Source organism: Copadichromis virginalis, linkage group LG22 (genome assembly GCF_057382275.1).
Source record: "Copadichromis virginalis isolate Kocher_CV1m ecotype Utaka linkage group LG22, C_Virginalis_male_GT1.1, whole genome shotgun sequence".
Taxonomy (NCBI): Eukaryota; Metazoa; Chordata; class Actinopteri; order Cichliformes; family Cichlidae; genus Copadichromis; species Copadichromis virginalis.
The window spans coordinates 30,166,805-30,187,633 of NC_140638.1; the positions used below are offsets into that span (position 1 = coordinate 30,166,805).

Genomic DNA, 20,829 nt, shown 5'->3' on the forward strand with positions numbered 1-20,829 from the left:
TTGTATGGCATTGACTGTTTGACAGTGCAACCGTCTCTCTAATTTAATTTAACAAGCCAGGAAATAAACCAATGTTAAACTGTAATCCTTATGAGAGTTATATAGGATAAACAAAGGAAGACATAAAATAAGCAGCACATAATTAGATTATTAATATTATTTTATTTTGTTTATCTTTGAACTAATACAACAGTACCTGCATCAAACATCTGATTCCAGCTTCTTTAATCCCTCCAACTTTAATCACCGTCATTACAGTACAGCATATTACCCAATTATATGGAAAAGGAAAAGTGCTTTCCAGATATAATTACATGCATAATTAGAATCTGTAGTGGATCAACCGAACAGACTAATGTACGAGGTTCTCCTTGATGATAATTTGAACAGGAATTAGTCCTTTAATAGAGCTTTTCATCATCGGAAATTTAATGGCAAACAATGAAATGTGCTAATCTTTACCTTGCTGCAGTACTCTCCAGAGATTTGGGCACCCACTACACTTATTTTCTGTTTCATGTTTTCCTTTTTGGAGGCTCACAGCTCTTAAGAAATTCTTATATATTGTATTTATCTTATATAATGTTGGTGCAGTCCCTCAGTTCTTTCACTTCCTGAAAAAAAAGATTCCTGTAGCTCCTCATCCCCTTTAAGCCAGCTTTCATCTGATTGGCTGCTCCTCAATTTAAAAAAAAAGGTTTAGGCAGGTGATGAGTGAGGCTTCCTGAGCCAGAGCTGTGTACCTGAGATGACCATATTCGTGATAGGCTTCCTGTTTGATATTTCAGAGTCAAGAGTAGAGAGGAAAGTGTCCTGGAAGCCTTTGGCTCACAGCTGTTACAAAGACTGACCTCATTATTACCTTGCTCTTGGTCATGCTTTAATTAGCATAAAGAACTAGTAGTGCATAAGTCTGCGCGCGCGCGTGTGTGTGTGTGTGTGTGTGTTTGTGTGTGTGTGTGTGTGTGTTGGTTAGAGAGAATAGGAAAACACATAAAAATGAGCCAAAGGAAAACATAACATCCTTTGTTAATTTTTGTGGTCTTACATAAAGATCTGAAATTTAAATGAATAAAAGAAAACAACAATTCTTATCATGAAATAAATATTTAAATCCAAATTTATGTGCTGCAGTCATGGGCCTTTCTCTTAGGTATTTTGTTTAGTGTCCTTTATGTCAGTGTTCTCCAGTAATGCACAATGTCTGTAGATGTGTAACTGTTCCTCCGTACCGAATCTTTGGTTGGAATTTGTTAAATGCATTTTCACTGAAAGGCTGAGGGCATAAACAGACATTCTCTCACAGCCATATTCACTAAAGATTCCCAGGATTCAGTGGAGCTTTATGTATTATTTGCCAGATGTTTCTTATAGAAATAAAGACATGTTGATTTAATTTGTATTCCGTGGAGGAAGGGAATTAATGAATCCAATTTGCACTTGAGAGGAGGCCAAAATGCAAAATGAAAAGGGTATTTGTGGCATTTACAGTGTGAATTCATGCTGCTGTTAAAGAAGATAAAAATGTGCTCACAAAGCTCCTTTTAACAAAAATATAATAGGTGGATGACATCTTAGGCGAGGAGAGCGACAACGAGAGTGAGGGCCGAGGGAAGGAGAAGCCAGGTAACGAGGAGATGGAGGATGAAGAGGAGCAGCAGCAACGGCACCAGCAGGCAGGAGCTGGACAGACGGTGGGAAGGAGACTCGGTCCTCAGGCGCTGAGCATCGATGAGAGGCTTCAGACTCCATCCAATGTGGCCAGTCAGTGTCAAAGTGTGGCAAGGTGAGGCACAGAACTTTTTATCTCTTGCCGTTTAACTCCCCCCGCTGCAGCTTTTTGGGCCTCAAACACAGGCATCGTGGGATAGAGGGAAGTCATAAAGTTATTCTAAAGTTACAACCATCTACATGCCAGATATTTACTATTACTGCCCCCCGATGCTTGCACTCACTGTCAGTGATGCTCATCTTGCATAAACATGTCTAGGTGAGAAGTATGCTAAGCTTAAATTATAGTTTAACAAGTCCATAGGGGAATCTTGCAAAATGTACTGTATATTTTCAGGGTCTTATTTCTCCGATGACTATTAACATAACACACCACTTCATCAGCACTACTTTGCTGAAGCCAGACGGTCTGGTCCGTTGCCATGGAGACTAATTCCAAACAGACAGCAGGCGCTCGAAGAGTTCTGAACATATGAGAGTCTCTTATTGCTGAAAAACATGCCGAGTCGTCAGACTGCCAGCGTTTAATCTCACAGGACAAAGTATTTTGCTGTCTTTGGTACATTCAGAGTGTGGATTATTATGAAATTAAGCATTTCTCATTAAAATGCGCTGCAGTCTACAGAAGCATTCTGCCCAAAACTATTTTTTTGATGTATGAAAAGCCTCTCCAAGAGATGGAAATGGCAAGCATGAATTAGACCCAGACAATCTGGTTCCAGATAAGAAAAAAAAATTGTAAAGGTTAAATAATACAGATATCAATCAATAATACAGATATTCCTGGATGTTACAACTTGCACACATATTTTAGGATGGCAGAAGGTAATATAAAACTGCCACAGTTTAGTTTAGGGATGTTTTGGGGTTGTAAATAACCTCTGTCTAAGCATGCACCACATTTGCTAGTCCTCTAAAATAATACTACTACAGATATGAAAGTTGCATTTCATTCATCATGGAATTGTTTTATTTTTGGGATTAATTCCAACACTAAGCTATATTTCTTTCTCTTCATGTGTGCTAACATGGAGTGTGTGCATGTTAACTTGTGTAGCAAAATCCTGTATTGAGTAGATAAGGTTAGCCAATTCATTTAATCGCCTCATTGTGCTAAGTTGTAGTTAGCTGATCGCTAGCAAAAGCATATCTGTGTACAAGTTCTAACTGGCTTAAAGACTTTGACACTTATTGTGTGTCATTTCAAATAGATATGTGAAATAGATCTGTAGCCCGCCAGCTAACACGCAGACAGTTAGCTGAAACATGTTTTGGGTATTTTTGATGATACTGAATTTTTTTTTGTTTTACATACTCAATTTTACATTTCCTTTAATGATGCATCTAATTAATATATTTTAAAATAAAATCAAAAATGCAGTAGATCACTAAAGTCAATCAGTATTCACAGTATGCCATTGCCGTGTTGTCCTAAACAAGCTAAAATTTGCAAATACAGTGTGTGGAGAGTGGCTGCAATGCACACCTGCAGTGGGGAAAATGTAAATGCATAATTTCTACATAGGAATATTGTGATAACGCACCGAGGCCCGAAACTGTGGGTTTTGTTTTTTGGGTTTTTTTGGGTTTTTTTTTTAAACCTATATATGGGTGTTGATCTAACTGTGAGGCTTGAGGTGCGCCCTCCTTTCATTTCAAATATTCGTTTCCTTTTGCGTTCTGAATTTCAGGACTCCTGTCATTTGTTCTATTGACTCAAATACAGCGTAGTGTTGTACTGCACCTGTTAGTGCATTTTACCTCTGCCACTCCATATGGTGCTTTTGTTGAGCACCTCTAGTACCTAATGCACCTAGCAATTGTGTATAAGTATTAAATATGTACTTCAGGCCTAAATATTTGTTGTGTTGTATATTATAAAGAAAAGATCTGCTAAGCTAAACTCCAGCTTTGACGAGGTAGACGGAGAAACTCCACAGCTTCCACCCTGAGCTCTTTAGATAATAGCACTAATATTTGACCGTTGCACCTTTTTCTCAAGACTTGGGTTTCCTTGTGTAATTCATCGTTCAGCCTCACTGCTCTGACTGTCAGAGCATAAAATTGAGTATTTTTCTACACTGCATTCACCCAGAAGCCTCTCCTTTTTTCTCCCTATGAATGGTTTTGGCTGTGGCTCAGTATCCATGGTTGCCCAGACATGTCAGTCCATCTGTCACCTGGTCCGACAACTTTGGTTGCCGCTAATGAGTGAAGTCTGAAACGCACTGTCCACAGTGTTGTTTACTGGTTGTTGAAAACCTTTGCAAGTCCACCTCCAGTCTGTGCGGTCGTGCAGAGGAGCAGCACATGATTAAACAGCCTGACACACAAGGGGAAGGGGTGTAAATTTGATTCTGAAAGCAGTGTGGACTGAAATTGGCTGGTAGGTGTTTGGTTCCTTCCATGAAAAGACACCAGCGACAGTCTAATAATATCACCCTGTGCTCACCACTGTGATGCTCTGACAACTGTTTCTGTTTGTAAAGAATATTCAGCTCACAGGTTTTTGTTGTATGAGGTTAAAATTGCACTCAGGAGCGTTGAATTCCTTTCTGTGCGTTTAGCTTGACTGACCACTGTTTCTCTCCAGTTTCCACTGATATTTTACAAGTTAGCCTAGTTAGTTTTCATGTGTAAATAATAGTAAAGTACCACAAAGGAACCAGCATTGTTCTCATATACAAATCATTCACCGTTTAAAACAGCACAGAACAACTTTGAAGCTGAACTGCTTGAAGGTGTCATGTGTTGATTTTAAATCTGAGCTAATGATATTTCTCCTTCTGTAGTTTTTTTTAATTTTCATTTTACTGTTTATAAACATTTATGATGAATTAATGCAAGAAATTAATTCGTGGCAGCTTCTGAGGGTGAAAACTGAAGCCAGCGTCTAAGTCCTGAGACATGCAGTTCTTTGACTTGAGGCTTTCTCCAATAGTCGCGATATCTTTTGGTAAAATAACAAACTTAAAAGAAATAAAATTAATTTAGACTAAACAGAAAATGTAACTTTCACTAACAAAAACACAACAAGCCTTCATTAAGCTGTATCATCTAACCAGTCTGGTATCAGACCACGTTCACAGGTTATCTTTATATTTTAATAGAAACAGCTGGAAATGCGTTCGTCTTTCACTCTACCTGTGCTCACCGTGTCGGTAGCGGCTCCGCCTCTTTGCTCTCGCGGTGTGCAAACAGACTCTGTGTTTTTGTTTATAACTGGAGTCATGTGGGCTGAATGTTGTCAGACTTTTATTCAAACGCTGCTCCTGAATACGTTTGTATTGCAGGTCTGCATTTTGCCTCAGTTGTGGTTGAAACGCTCATGTTTCCATAGTGACAGTTGCACGCTGCAGAGCGTGCATTGACCGAAGCATCGGAGCACAGAATTAGTGTGGAGAATTTTTTATGATTGAATTATTTGAATTAGTCGATGAATCGTTGAAGCCCTACTGTTAACTAACATAAAGAGTGTGACACGTGAAATGGATGCTGACAGAGAACATAGTATGAATACGAAAAATAAGGCTTTAAATTCCCCATAAACCTGTTTAAAAATCATATAGATGTTAATAATCACTGTATGTGCAACTACGTTTGTGCAAAGTTTTATTCAGATTAGTTCATTCGTGAAGGAGGAGATGGGATACATCCAGACGTATACATACATACATACATAAATGCTACAGCTGCTACAATCATGATGGTAAGATTATTATTCTGCCTCCAATTAGTAGTTTGTAAGTTTGTAACATGTTTTTTTTTTATATAAATCCAACAGAATAATAGTTCAGATTTGACAGTACATACGTTGAGTCTTTCTGTTAGCAGGTATTTATTTGCATGTGTAGTAGGAGGCCAAATAAAACACTTTGCATAACACCATTTCTAAAATGTCAAAGATGCAAAGCTGAGCCATTTACTAGAGAGGGGGGAAACATCCTCAGTATCCGCCTCTGACTGTCTACAAGACCCTGTTAATGTAATTTTCCTGTCTGACACAGAAAAGTATTTGATTTTATTGTTGCCCAGTTTAACATTTCTAGAAGAATTCATATAGCGGCTTCCTGTTTTAGAACGGAGTAAGTGGGACCTCTGGTCCTCTGGGAGATGGCTTAATAGTTGCCATTCTGTCAGTCTCCATCCTGGCTCTTCCACTTCCTTGTATTTGGTACAAAACAGGCATACATCTGTTGCTAAGATACTGTAGTGATGCAAATGTCTCTGTTTTGTTCTTGCCATCATTCAGGATCTGCTTCAGCCTTTCTTGTTTCCATTTAAAGTGAAAACAACGCTGCTCTTATTACGGTTCTTTTCAAGCTTCCTGTTCACCAAATTTAGACAGCTAACTGCAGGTAAATAATAACGTCCTGCTTTTATCAGATTTTTTTTTTTTAGAAATACACCCTGTAAAGCGGGGAATTTGCACCTACGGCGCCAGCAATTTGTTTCTTAAGAAATAAAGCAGCACTTTTTGTTCTGAGGAGCAAAGCTGACAAAAACTATCTGAGAAAACGCAGTAGATTTATTCAGTTTTGCTGTTTAGTTGCACAAATCGTTCCACTTGGATGATTAGATGCTCAGTCTTTTTAAAATGCACTGAAAGATGAACAGCTTGTAAGAATCTCCATTGGGCTGATTCCACTCCCTTGTTTGTTTGTTTGTTTGTTTGCTGATTTAAAGTGCTTTATTTTGGTGAATCAGCTGTGACTCGGTGCACATTCAGGGCAGCAAGTAATGTGGCACATGCAGGGGATCCGTTGAGATTCTGCTTTGTTGACTGTGCACACAGTACATCACAGTGCATTTTATTGTCTAACTAACTGATGCAAATAGCAGCAAAACTGAAATACAGATGTGGATAAAGAAGAAGCAATAATGTAGAATCAACAATAGACCAGTGAGTTAGTGAGATAAGTTAAATTCACTTTTGTCTGTATACAATACAACAACACTCACCTCAAGGCGCCTTATTGTAAGGTAAAGACTCTACAATAATCCAGAAAAAAAACTGTACAATGAGCATTTGGTGACAGCCGTCTGCTGTGAGCGAATGTGGGTGAGGGGATATTTAACTTTTAGAAGCACAATAATAAATTTAGCAATGTAGCAAAGTAACGTATAAATATTGGAACTTGGTCACAAAAGTTGTTAATCCAGACAGCTTTATGGGTGTATATAATTCATATATGATTTAATACTGTGCTGTTAATTCACTGTAATTGTAGACGTGAGGCATGAGTGGAAAAGCAGAGCCGTGTTGGCCTTGGTGCATCTCTGCTCTCTCTGTGTGTGACAAAGGAGACACCAGGGAGCTGATTTCCTGCTTTATAGCCTGCACCAACAAGAAAGCATCAAATCACAGCTGACATCGGACACGTACAGCAACAACAACGATCAGTCTTCCACAATCTATAACTAATGGACTTATTTAACCACAAAATGTTCATGCTAACCCAAGTCCTACATGTCATTGTCTTTAAGGTAAATAAATAGAATTTTGACATTTAAGATGGATAATAATAATAATAAGGAATGATTGCTCACATCAGGAAGTAGGCTATGTACTGTTTCACATAAAGTGATCCAGATAAAGCACTCTTTTCAAATGTTGCGTTAAACAGCTAATAGTAAACATTAAGCTAAGTCTTTGTGCAGAAAATATCAGCTCTCAGATATCCGTCAGCTGCTGCCAAACAAAATTTTTTGAGTTTTACACAGAAGTTTCCACAAAAGTCTTTTCATTGTGTTATGTTTACACTTTATAATTCTTCACATAGTAGAATTAAAAAGACAAGTTTAACTTCAAATCTCAGTAACCTTGGAAAGAGTTGACTATTTTTAATAAACAGTTAACAGGGTCGGGTTGAACAAGGACTCAATATTAGTAAGTATTCTGCAGCAAGAAGTGTAGGAATGACTTATGGATAATCTGGATGCATTTCCTTTTAGAGAGTGTTCCTCTGGGTTGTTGCTGATGTGTTTTGAACAGTTTCATTACTGTCTCCGCGAATTAACTACAGAGCAAAAGGAAGAATTTACTCATCTTGTTCAGTCAAAATCACCCAAACCCCATCTGTCTTAACTTTCTGTGACAACATGAAATGTCTTTAATAAAAGAGTAAGAAAGTCTTTGAAGACAGAGAAAAAAATCCAGTGGGCTGGTGTTTTTCAGCCCTCCTGGGGATTTGTTGGTGTCATTAGCTGCTGGTCGGGATTGATGTGAAAGATTTTTGATGAGGAGAAACACTCTGACAGATTTAAGATTATACAAGAAGGTTTGAGGTTTTGAGGGTCACTGCGGAAGAGGGATGAACCTGAATTTTTCAAAACTGAATTCAATGGTTTTGAAGCTAGTGCAATTTTGTTAGCAATGAGGTAGCTAGCTTTCACTGCAGCATCACTGCTGTCTCAGCTGTGAGTAAACACAGACTGCTGTTTCTTCAGACCCGCCAACAGTTCATTCACCTTCTCTCTTCTCCGCTGTCCTTGAAAGTTGTCATATTTGTCGGCATGAAGACTCACATAGTGGCGACGGAGGTTATATTCTTTCAGCACTGCAACATGCTGGGAACACACCAAACATACAGCTTTCCCATTCACGTCCGTGAATAAATAGGAGGATGACCATTTTTCTTGGAACACTCTGCACTCCGCATCCACTTTTCTTTTTTTTGACAGAGACATATTGGGGAAATAAGGGTGCCAAAGCACATCGGGTTTAAATTTCGCAGGCAAAACAAAGTAGCTCACAATTGCTATTGCGCCATCCAATGGACACAATTGGAACAGCAGTTAGTTTATTGAAAAATTGATGCTCATTTTTATACTTTACAAAATCATCTCATGGGCCAGATTAAAGCCATTTGCGGGCCTGATCCGGCCCGCGGGCCGTACGTTTGACACCCCTGCCTTAGTGACTCATGTGGACATGTTGAGGTGATGTCATTAAAATAAAGGAATCTATGTCTGAAAAGTGGCTTGACAGTTGAAACCATGGTTTATATAGGATGTTTCATAAGAACTGCTGCTCATCATTGGCTCACATTGGTATTTTTCTTTTTTTTTATAGCATATTGGCATGTCAACATCTTTCAGTTCAAAGCAGGGTTTCAGCAGGGTTGCACTGTTGACGTTTTCATTTGTGGAAAATGGAACATTCAGACAAAGGCGAGCAAGATATTAATGTTCTGATTGGCTTCATTCAGACATGATGAGACATTTATTACTGACCTCACACTCAAGAATGATCGGTGTTTAGTCTTGTTTAAGACTGCTTTCTGTAGCCTCTTTAATACATATATGAGAGCACACATGCACATGTTAGGCTGGGACTTACTGTAAAAGTATAACTGGTTAAACTCTGTGGGTTGGGTGCCCTGCATGGAGGTTTCTGTGTTTTTTAGATGAAGACACAGGAGTGACAGATTTTTGCCAGATTGAACATGATGTAATGAGCCTTATTAATATGTATTTATTTTTATGTAAAGCAATACAAATGCTATCTAGTTTGACTTGTAAGTTTAATGAAGCCAGCTTTTAAACCAAAATAGTCTTGCAGTCTCTTTGGTTTGTTAATTTGCTATCAGGTGAAAGAACTGGGGCTGGGGCTGCTGGGGCTGGTCTCAGCTGATATTCTTTACATATGTCATCTGTCAGGTCATTATTTCAATTTACAGCAGTATTTCACACAGTAGTTTGCAATTTGCTTGGCTCCAAACCACCATGTTCTGCACTCACTGCTGACAGTATTGGATGGTGATAAAGATGTATCTGTGATGAGGGAAAAATTGATCTTATGCTTTAAAATAATTGTGGGTTAATACTGCTCTTTTTCCTTTTTTTATTCATTGATAAATTGACCAGAATTTAATAAGAAAGGAGGCTATAGAGGCAGAAACAGCAGCTGTAACATGCTTATTTCTCTGAATTGGTTGTTCAGCAGGGGGTGGTTCAGTGGTTAGCACTGTTGCCTCACAGCAAGAAGCTCCTGAGTTCAATCCCAACATCAGGCCACTCTGATGGCCTGATGTTGGCCTTTCTGTGTGGAGTTTGCATGTTCTCCCTGTGTTTGCGTGGGTTCTCTCCGGGTACTCCGGCTTCCTCCCATAGTCCAAAGCGGATAAGTGGATGGATGGATGGGCTGTTCAGCATTATTAAAAACATTTAAGTTCTAGAAAGCACTTTTAAGCTTCCACAGCATCTTTGGCCAAATGTAACACTTGAAAAGAACAAGTCGTTTTGATTTTTAAATGTTCTTTTTGTCGGTGAGTGTTGTCCAGTGGTCAAATTACAGAGCTTCTCCTGGTAATAGCTTCCTGAAATAAAAAAACAAACAAACCCTACTGCCTTTTATCTTCATACCCTCATATGCTGTTCATGTTACCGGCCTAGTTCAAATATACAGTAACTCCTATCCTGTAATATAGTAATTATAGTACAGACTCATTATCTGTGACAGCTCTAATCCTGTAAGCTGTTTGACACACTTTCTCTCTGCTTCATCTACGGTAAACATGCAGGAAACACTGAACTCCTTTCCTGTCAACGTAAAAGATTTCCTCTGTTACAGTAAAACATGTTAGAGGAGGCTTCAGAAAGCCCTGCAGGTTTAAGTGGGCTGATGAGACACATATAGGGCTGACTGATGCTGTACAAACAAACTGTACAGCAGGGACCAGTCATCACTCAGATAATTCTATAATTTATGCATCAGCTTTACCTCCTGTTCAGTGTAAAAAGTACTTTCCCATCATGACTCTTTTCAGTGTATTAGGAAGCTCTCGGGAGACTGCAGAGTTTGGGACTGTAGCCAAACCATAAATAGAGGTTTCCAGTTAAGGATTATTGTGTGAAAGTATTGGTGCCAAGTGACAAATAGCTCAGGGACTTGCTTCCAACTACAGCTGCGATTTTACTACCAAGATTAACATTAACATTTAATTTATTATACAATAAATACTTAAGAGTGAACAGAATCCATGGGGTACTGTCTTTTCTCTGATAAGCCCATCTTTATGTACATTCTGATATTACCTGACCAGACCAAAGACCATATTCAGACAATTTTTCACACTCTGCCTAGAGATAATTACATCTGAAATGACCCTTTCCTTACCTCAAAATAACCCTTTTCAACCAATTTGCTTCTCTTCCTGTGATTTTCATCCTTTCATTTTAGAATAAATGTGTGAGGATTTTTTTTTTTTATAAGGACAAATTGGCATTGGTGTGAATTGAATTAAAAATGAAAAAAAAAAACGAAGGGACGTGAATGGCAACATGTCTCAAAAGGTCAACAGCTGAATAAAACTGAAGCTTTGAATTGCAATCTGTAAGCAACGTTGTAATGTCAGCAGCTCAGTAACATACGTTCCAGTTTTCAGTCAACCTGCTGCTAATTGAACTAGCTAGGATACGTAATTATTGCATGTTTTGATTAGTAACCGGTAAACGGGAATTGATTGATTATAAAGGTTTATACTTGTATATATTTATTACTTGTTTTATTTTTAAAATTACATGTTTATGGTTTGAAGTTGTTCAAAATGAGAAAACGTTGCTCTAAAACATGTTGACATGGTAAATGAAAAAGAACAATAATCAAAATTGATCTCGCAAACTAAAAGACTAAAACTTACTATGTGTCTCTTGTTACTTCATTAGCCTCAGTGTTCTCAGATCATTCTTTACATCAGGGGTTGGCAACCCTAGACACGCGTGTCACAGTTGGCACGCGAAGGGTTAACTGATGGCACGGCCATAGCTAGACACACCGGGCATTTGCTCGGTGGCCCGATGATTTTTATTTTTTTTTGTAACGGTATAAACAATGAAAGGTGTTGGATTGGCCAGATGCTGGCCGGTGTGTAAAACTAACTCAGTTGTTTGGTGGTGGCATCGCGGAGCTTCCACAGATTCAGTAACATTAACAAGTGGTGGAGGCCAGCACGTGGATGAGGGAGATCGGAGGCAGGACGAGGAGAGACCCGAGGCGGCCGCCGGTTCGAGCGTCAGGTGAACTGAACTTCAGGTAAGAAGTTATGACCTGCAGTCTATCTGGGTCAGATATAAACCAAGTTTAGGTGGAGTTTATTTTCGTTGTGCTGACTTTTTACAGTCCGTTACAATAACTCGTACTGCGTACTAGCTAGCATGACGGAGTTTCTATACAGCTGGGTGGGTGTTTTGATGTTACTGATGGTGAACTTTATTTAATTCATAAGGTTAGTTAGTAGAGTTGCCAACCGTCCCGTAAAAAGACGGAATCCTCCCACATTCAGAGAAATTATTGCGCGTTTCGTGTTGAGCTGAGAGGGGACGCAGTTTGTCCCGGACTTCAGCTAGAATGAAAAAAGACACAAAGGTGGATTTATTCTGTCGTTACGCTGCACAGCTGCCTCTTCTTCTCTCATTCTCTCCTGTTTCTACTTTAATCATGAAACTGATCAATGATCAGCTGATCGGCTTTTCTCTCTTGTTTGTTTATTGCCCACTTTGCGCCAGAAAGAGGAATCCAGCGGATGTCGCGGTAAACAACAGCAGCACGTTTAAGCTTGATCAGCTGTTGTTAGAATTTATTTAATATTAATTTCTAGTATCAGCTGATGTTTGCTGGAGCCACAGCTGTAAAAGCTGCTGGTCATGATATCGGTTTGTATATCTGGTGAGAGGGAAACATGAAGATGAAAGCAGGAGATGTCCTTACGGAATCATCAGAGCTGAACAGGTGATGGAGAAACAGGTTTACCTTTTAGGTGACATGAATGAGTTGAAGGGAAGTTATGAACTGTTTCTGAGAGACAAATAACACCAGGATCCTTTTCTAAGTAGCTGACAGCTGGTAACTGTGCAGGGGTGGATCTAGCAAAGTTTTGCCAGGGGGGCCAGGTAGGGCATCAACAGGGAAAGGGGTTCACAAAGAAATACTTTTCTTTCTTATTCTCATTTAAAATGTCTGGCTGTTATTAAATAATTATCTGAACCAAAGTTTTTATCTGATGTAAAATGTATAGAAATCATACATATACCAACAAGACAGTGTACATCACTGTCACAACAGCGTTTGTTTTCATTCAAAGGCTTTATGGCTTTAATACCTGGTGGGCCGGTCTTTAGTCAAGCCGGGCTGTTTTTTTGTCCCAGTCCAGCCCTGGGCACGACACACAGTGAATTAATCTGAGAAGGTGCATCAAAAAATAAATGGCCGCGCCAGTGGTGCACATCGCAAATCAGCCCGCATAGACACATTTGTTGTGCTTCTTCTTAATGACGGTATCTTAACTAACAACCCCAAGTACCAGATTCATCTTGTAATTGGCTAAAAATAACTTAGCCTACTGGTGAGAGGGACGCTGTTAGCTTTCCACATTCCGACACTTCAAAAGCTTCAGGAGCTTTTCGCTCAGCACAGCATCAGCACCACGGAGATACACGGATACATCTGTAGACTCGAGACACAATGCATTTTTGGGACTTTCAGGTGTATGGATCAATGTTGTATTTTCTGATCAAACCAGAAATCTTTAATGAGCAGCTGGATTTGTCTCGCATTAACTGGCTGAGTTAATGCCAGTTAATGCAACATCGAAACAGCTGGAATCCACAGCTGTGCGTGTTCATGGAGCTTGCATTTTCACCTGCTGGACATCACTACCTGACAAGTTTAACTGTCTTCAGAACATTGCAGAGGCCTTATTGACAGTATTTGGCTCTACATATCTGTGTGAGCAGATTAGGGTAATCACTGACGATGACTTACACCTAAAAGAGCTCAAAATCAGAAAACGTTGCTCTAAAACATGTTGACATGGTAAATGAAAATGAACAATAATCAAAATTACTCATTCATTCATTCATTCATTCATTTATTTATTCATTTTCAGGCACAACAAATACCTATATTGAACATAAAATACACAAAACAAAAAACAAAACTTGCCTGAAAAAGGAGTGGGACGAAGAAAACTTATTAAATCCCACCCCTATACTCACTCATCAACAAAAAAAAACAATAAACTTCCCGCAGCTACGCCCATCATTGCATACAGACCCATCAACAGCCCCGGGCAGATACAAGCATCTAAGCGGCAGCTCGCAACCAACAATTAGAGCCTTCATAACTGAATACAGAATATATAAATTATAAATTGCATTACCACAGGTAACAGGCAGTAATAACTACAAGTAACAGACACACATACATATACATACATATACATCTACACACACAAGTACATATATGTACATACATACGCACACTTTATTTTTTATTTTTTATTTTGGAATCCATACCAGCAATGGTAAGAGGACAGACATTACAGAGCACACTAAAACCCATCATTGAGTATACTGTGACCAGACCAACTGTTTGTAGAGAAATTTAAATCTATGAATATTTTTGCATTGTTTCAATTGTAAACTCAGACTGTTCCAGATTTTCACACCACATACAGACACACAAAAGCCTTTACGGGTTGTTCGAGTTCTGGGTAATTTGAATTCTCCAAAGCCTCTCACATTATAAACCTTTTCTCGAATTTCAAATCTAGTTTGTAAATTTGCCGGTAAAAGTTTAGTAAAAGCTTTATACAAAATTATGGATGTATTGTAATTAACCAGATCCTGGAATTTAAGTAACTTTGCCTGAAGAAAGAATTTGTGAGTATGATCTAGATAACCAGCCTTGTGAATAATACACAGTGCTCGTTTCTGTACTGTGACTAATGGATTAGTTGTATTTTTATATGTATTTCCCCACACTTCCACACAATATGTAAGATATGGAAGAACCAGGGTACAGTACAGAGTACAAAGTGCATCTTTATCAAGGAATTGTTTCACTTTGTTCAAAACTGCGAGGCTTCTGGAAATTTTGGTTTTTATGTGTCTGACGTGGGGTTTCCATGAAATTTTGTTATCAATTATAACTCCCAAAAATTTGTTTTCACTCACATTATCAATTGGTACACCTTCAATGATAATTGGTAATTCTATATTATATTTTAAATTACCAAAAAACATTGCTTTAGTTTTATTTATATTTAATGATAATTTATTTATGTCCATCCATTTTTTTATTAATTTTAGCTCCCTGTTTACAGTCATTACAAGATCAGTATAATCATCGCTACTTAAGTTTAAGTACTTGAGAAACATCAAAAATATCATTTATGTATACATTGAAAAGTTTTGGTCCCAACACTGACCCTTGGGGAACACCACATGTAATACCAAGTTTCTCTGAATGGTAATGCCCTATGCTAACATATTGTTCCCGACCTGTTAGGTAACTTTTTAACCAGTTACCAGCTTTCCCTCGAATACCATATCTTTCCAATTTATCCAGTAAAATTGAGTGATTGATTGTGTCGAAGGCCTTTTTGAGGTCAACAAAAATACCAACTGCATATTTATTTTTATCCAGTGTATCAGTAATTTCTTCTACTGCCTCAATTATCGCCATTGAAGTGGTTCTTTGCGTTCTGAAACCATACTGACCAACATTTATTATTTGATGTTTTTCAAGGAATTTTTCTAATCTTGAATTAAAAAGTTTTTCTAGAATTTTTGAGAATTGAGGCAGTAGAGAAATAGGCCTATAATTGGTAAAACTGTGTTTGTCATTACTTTTATATAGTGGTATTACTTTCGCAATTTTCATTTTTTTTGGAAAACAACCGGACTGAAATGATAAATTACAGATATATGTTAAGGGACTAGCAATATTCAGAATAACCTGTTTAACTACAGACATATTTATGTCATGATAATCCATTGAAGACTTACTTTTACATTTTAATGTGATATTTATTACTTCTTGCTCATTTGTAGCTGAGAGGAACACTCATGCAAACTGAAAGACTACTTACTATGTTTCTCTTGTTACTTCATTAGCCTCAGTGTTCTCAGATCATTCTTTACATAAAAACACCCAGTTGTCTTGCAAAAAATATGCAGGATTAGTGAAATCACACACATTCAAAGATACTGGTAGTTATTGTTTCAAATGCCTATTTCATGACAACCAGGCTAAATTCATCTAAGGGAGCATGAGAGAGATTATCTGGATGCTGAAATTATTGTTAAAATACATTAGGCCAATAATAGTAGACCTGTGCTACATTTGTCCAGCTAGGCAACACATATTTCTGCATAAGAGATACATGAGACACCCTTTAAATAAGCAAATTTCATGTTTAAAACATGGAAATGCAGCCAAAATGGACCATACAATGGCCTCAGTGAACACATCAGCACATAAGTAGAGATGAGGAAACTCAATCACATTAGATATTAATATTACTATGAGTAAATTATATATATTATATATTCTGTTACATGGTTTAAAGAATACAATGTGATAATCACACATGAGAACGCTGTTTCCAGTTATACAAATTTATTTTATTTCACTATTAAAGAAACCAATTATGTGAATAAAAGCTCACCACAAGAACATCTCCCAACCCAGTCTTACAAAGTTGCAGTTACAATAAAAACTGGGTATGGAACATGAACTGTTGGTGAGCTAAAAAACAATCCTGGTGCTGATGCTTGTCATTGAACGTTTTGGACAGAGCTCTTGATTGAAATGCCTACCGTTGTGTGTAGGCATTTCAGTCCAGATGTTATGGAGTTCAGTTCAGCTAAGATGTATTTCTAAAGCACCGGATCGCAAAAATAGCCGCTTCACGGCTGTTTATATTGTAAGGTAAAGACCATACAATATAAGAGAGAAAACCCCCCAACAATCAGATGATCCCCTGTGAGCAAACCCTTGATGACAGTGTCTGTGAAGGTTCTCAGTCATCAAGGCCATAGTAGTCTAAGGAGCTTGGAAAGAAAAGCGCCTGGACTTCTTTAAGTTAAAGAAGTCCAGGCGCTTTTCTTTCCAAGCTCCTTAGACTTGGTGACGGTGGGAAAGAAAAACTCCCTTTTAACAGGAAGAAACTTTCGGCAGAACCAGGCTCAGTGAGGGGCGGCCATCTGCCTCGACCGGTTGGGGGGGGGCACAGCTGTTATAACCCCTGACGCAGCATAGCTTCTAATTCTGAAAGATACGTAAATACCTTAAACCTGCACTCTATGCAGGACACCAAGTGATATGACTTGCAGTACTATAGGAGTCTATGCAGAAACAGTTTTCTCTCTTGAATCTCTGTAATTTTGTTTGCTACTGAGTGTCTGGGTGCAGTCACTCATTTTGGGCCAATTAAATCAAATGAATTTCCATTGTCTAAGTTATACCCCCCACCCCTCCCTATTGAACCTGCGTTAACCAGGTTTAATAGGGAGGGCCAAAGTCGTAGTTGTGCTAAATTTCCTCGAATTCTCCTCAGAGAATTTCGAGTAGCTTCCTTTGTTCTTGAAAGTTCTTTTCCATTTGTCTCATCGCTTCCCGTCCATTCCACATCTTCTTGGTAAGGTCACTAACCTTATTTTCTAAGGCCTTATTTTGTTGTTTGAGTATGTCAACTTGGACATCGTAGTTGTTTATCAGATTGTTATGTTCTTCCTGTGAAACTTTGGGAGTCTGAGCTTGGGTTTGCAACGCCATGTCTTCTGTTTTCATGGCTTTCTGTAAATCACACAGACTTTTCTTGACCTCTTCAAGCTCTCATTCCAGTGCCTCAAATTCATGGCACAACAACTCCTTTTCTCTGTTGATCACGTTAAAATCATGTTCAGAGTCTTTCTCAGTGGCTTTGAAGATCCGTGATTCTCCTTTCACACCCTCATCGTGTGGTTTCAGTTCTTTTTGAGAATCACCACTCCTTTTGGAAAGCTCCTGGAGGTCCGGTTCAAGAAGTTCGTTATGCCTCAATATGTCAATTTCATGTGCAAAGCATTGGAGTTCCAGGGTCTGTCTGAGCTGTGCACTGTCCATTGTTTTGCTTTCCTCATTCATGATCCTTTTTCTTTCTTCACTCTCTTCTAACTCTTTAAAGGCTGTGTTTGCCTGATGGAGCTCAGTTTTAACAGCCTGTATTTCCTGTTGCATGTCATCTTTTTCCTTTTCAAAGTCCCTTTTCAGCTCACACATGCGTTTTATCATCACATCATTTTTCTTTCTTAAAGACTGGTTGTCCTTTTCCATGCCTTTCACTTTTATAACATAGCCTGCCTTTTTGCTTTGCAGCTCTCTGATTTCATCCTGCATTTCCTGCATCACCTCTTTGTGTTGCTGAATTTCTTTGCTATTGGAGCTTTGTGCATCCTGTAGAACTTTATTCAAATATTCCAGCTCTTGAATTCTGATGTGAATTTTTTCATTCTCTAGTTGCAGGTCTCTTTTCCTCTTGTTTTTAGAGAACCCACTTTGTTTGAAGAGAACTTCAATGTTTTTTTGGAGAATTTTGTTCTCATTTATGAGCTCTCTTTTTTGCTCCTTAAGGTCGGCGTTCTCGACTTTAAGGTCACGTATGGTAGAGTTTTGTTGTTTGAGAGTTTTATTCTCATTTTTCAGCTCTTTGATTTGCTGTTTAAGTTTTTCGTTCTCGGCTCTCAGGTTGCATACAACAGGATTTGACAGACTCATATTTCAAATTGAAGTTGATGCTAAATCTCTGTACTAACTAAAAGATTTTTTATAAATACGGTCAACTGTGTCAGAAACTGAAGTTTCGAGTAGTTTAAGTGTTTTCCTGCCTAGTGAATTCTTCCACTATCTTTGAAAGACTGACAAGAATGAGAACCTTTCCCCTCTTTAAAGGTTTTAGTGTGCTGATGTCATAAAGAAGATCAGAGATCAAAGGGATTCTGGTGGAATGTCACTGTGTCTGGTCTGGGCAGTTCTGAATTGAATAATAACAAAATGCAGATTGATGGTAATTGTAACTGATAATGCTTACATGAATTATAAACACCCAATAAATATTATTTAGAAATCCGAACTGTGGTGGAGGTGTGGTCCCTGGCTCAGCCGCAGGGGAGGAGTGATGCAGTGAGCTCAAGGGGGCGGTGCCAGGGAGGCTGCAGGGACAGGTGGTGATGATCTTCCTAACGAGGTTTTCCTTTTTATATAGTCAAGCCGGAGACCAGAGTGAGCAGGAGCATGTGCAGAAGACCAACCGGAGAGTTGGTGAACAGGTTGGCAAACCATGAAAGCCATATGTGTGGTGCTTCAACAAACACTCGCCCAGAGGGATCAACATAACAGTGTGTCGGGTTGACTTTTATACAAACAAACCAAAAAAACAAAAACATGTCATTGTGAAGCTTTAGCAAATACTAGATTGGTCAACTGATGTGCCGTAAGCATCTGTCAGCCTCTCTGACAGTTAGTTAGTGTTGCCTACAGTTAAAATATGTAATTGTGGTGAAGACTTAGTATGATTTTACATAAATGGAATCCACATTTAGGAGCCCTTCAGTAAATCCAGGCCAAGCTAAGAAGATGAGCAATGGGAGAAAGACCAAGGACAGAACACATGGAGATGACTGACCAGCGAGCTTTTAATGCTTAAACCTCGTCAAAGTAACTAGTAAGCTAATTTCATGCTTAAAACATGGAAATGCACCCAAAAGGGATCATACAATCGTCTCAGTGAACACATCAGCATGTAAAAGGGAGCTACTTCAACAACTTCCAACAAAACGCAGTACTTCCACAGCAAAATATGCAAGGAAACCAGTAGCTAAACTGAAAATATCAACCCAAGATGCAACATCCTAGCTTTAAAATATTTTTCAGTTTTATTTAGTGCTGTCAGCGTTAATCTCGTTAAAATGACGTTAACGCCATAACTGCATTAATGCGGCAAATCTCCATTAACAAGTTACCACGGATTGCCCCGTGGATGGGGATGCACCACGTTAGCGCCGTTAGCTCACTAACATCACTTTAATGACATTAATGCTGACAGTACAAGTTTTATTATCTTTAAGCTTAGGTTGTACTCCACTGTCGACATAGACAGCTGGAGACTGGGAGGCTGAGTCATTCCTACTTCTTTGAAGTCTGGTAGTTTGTGCATTCTTGTGCATTCATTCATCTTGTGGTTTTTTGGTTTGTTTTTTGTTTTTTACATTTTTTCACATTTTTTTCATTTTTTTCCCATTGAAGTTATGCTTAGCTAGCTATTTGTAGTTTTTTGTGTGTTTGGAAATTTCTGTTACTGGATAACTTTTACCTGTGAAGAAAAGTTGTGTTTATCTTCGGGAATTTGTGGACGAAGAACCACGCGTCACATTTTATTCTTCTGCCTGCACCTGTATTGGCCAAAAAATCCATTAGCTTCCACACTGTATCATTTTGAATAAAATAAATGTAGGTGAGAGCTTGGAGGCAGGTAATCGAAATGCCATTTAAGTAAAGTGCTAATGGAGCTGGACTGAAGTCATCAACATTATAGATGTCAGATGTCAGAAACAAACTATACTTTGACATGTCAGGGACGTTTTTTTTTTTTCTTTTTCAAATTTCGAATGCCTCCATTGATTAATGTCTTTCAAGCTGTCACCATTAGCTTTTTCATTCCAGCATCATCTGCTGAACTAATTACATCACATCTTTGTCTGTCATATCTTTTAGCACAATTAGACCCCTTCACTTTGCAGACATGTGTGCTGTTATCAGGACTTCTCACTTTTAATTTCCTGTCTCTGTAGGTGATACACATTCATTCAGACAGCCCATGTCTCCGTTTTCCTGCGCCACATATCTCTGGAGTGTATTTGTTTTCCTAACAAAAATGAAAGCGTGGAACTTGTCAGCTTGAGCGAGCCTGTTATTATAACATCGCCAGAACAGAGATGATGGACGAGGCAAATGAGTTGTAAAGCTTTCCATTCAGGGTTGTCGGACTACAAAGTGTGAAATTTGAAATGTGTTTCATCTTCTTGGAGCTTCTGTGTTGGATGTTTTTTTTTTGTTTTTTTTTGAACCGCTGTTTCCCGTTGTGGCCAGATTAGATCATGTCCCACCATCTGTTTATGTATGACCCATATAGTGCTGTCCCATGGTTTGCTGATAAACTGCTGAGCCTTTAACAGAAGATGGGAAAACAAGTGAAGGGTCCATTTCTTATACAACTTGACCTGGTGGTTGTACTGAGATTGTATGAAGGAATTTTACTGTGAATGTCAGGCTGT

At 38.6% G+C, this 20,829-nt stretch overlaps 1 protein-coding gene across 6 annotated transcripts in view; it reads left to right on the forward strand.

Annotated features, from left to right (window-relative positions):
* The window catches only part of ctdp1 (CTD (carboxy-terminal domain, RNA polymerase II, polypeptide A) phosphatase, subunit 1), a 98,918-nt gene that overhangs the window by 44,016 nt on the left and 34,073 nt on the right, over positions 1-20,829 (forward strand). For 5 of the 6 annotated variants that reach the window (XM_085445093.1, XM_085445094.1, XM_085445095.1 and 2 more), the window contains one exon: positions 1,563-1,786. The exons of the other annotated variant lie outside the window; for it this stretch is intronic. In XM_085445093.1, the coding sequence (XP_085301219.1) occupies positions 1,563-1,786 (224 nt within the window). The remainder of the gene's footprint in view (positions 1-1,562; positions 1,787-20,829) is intronic. 6 annotated transcript variants of the gene reach the window in all.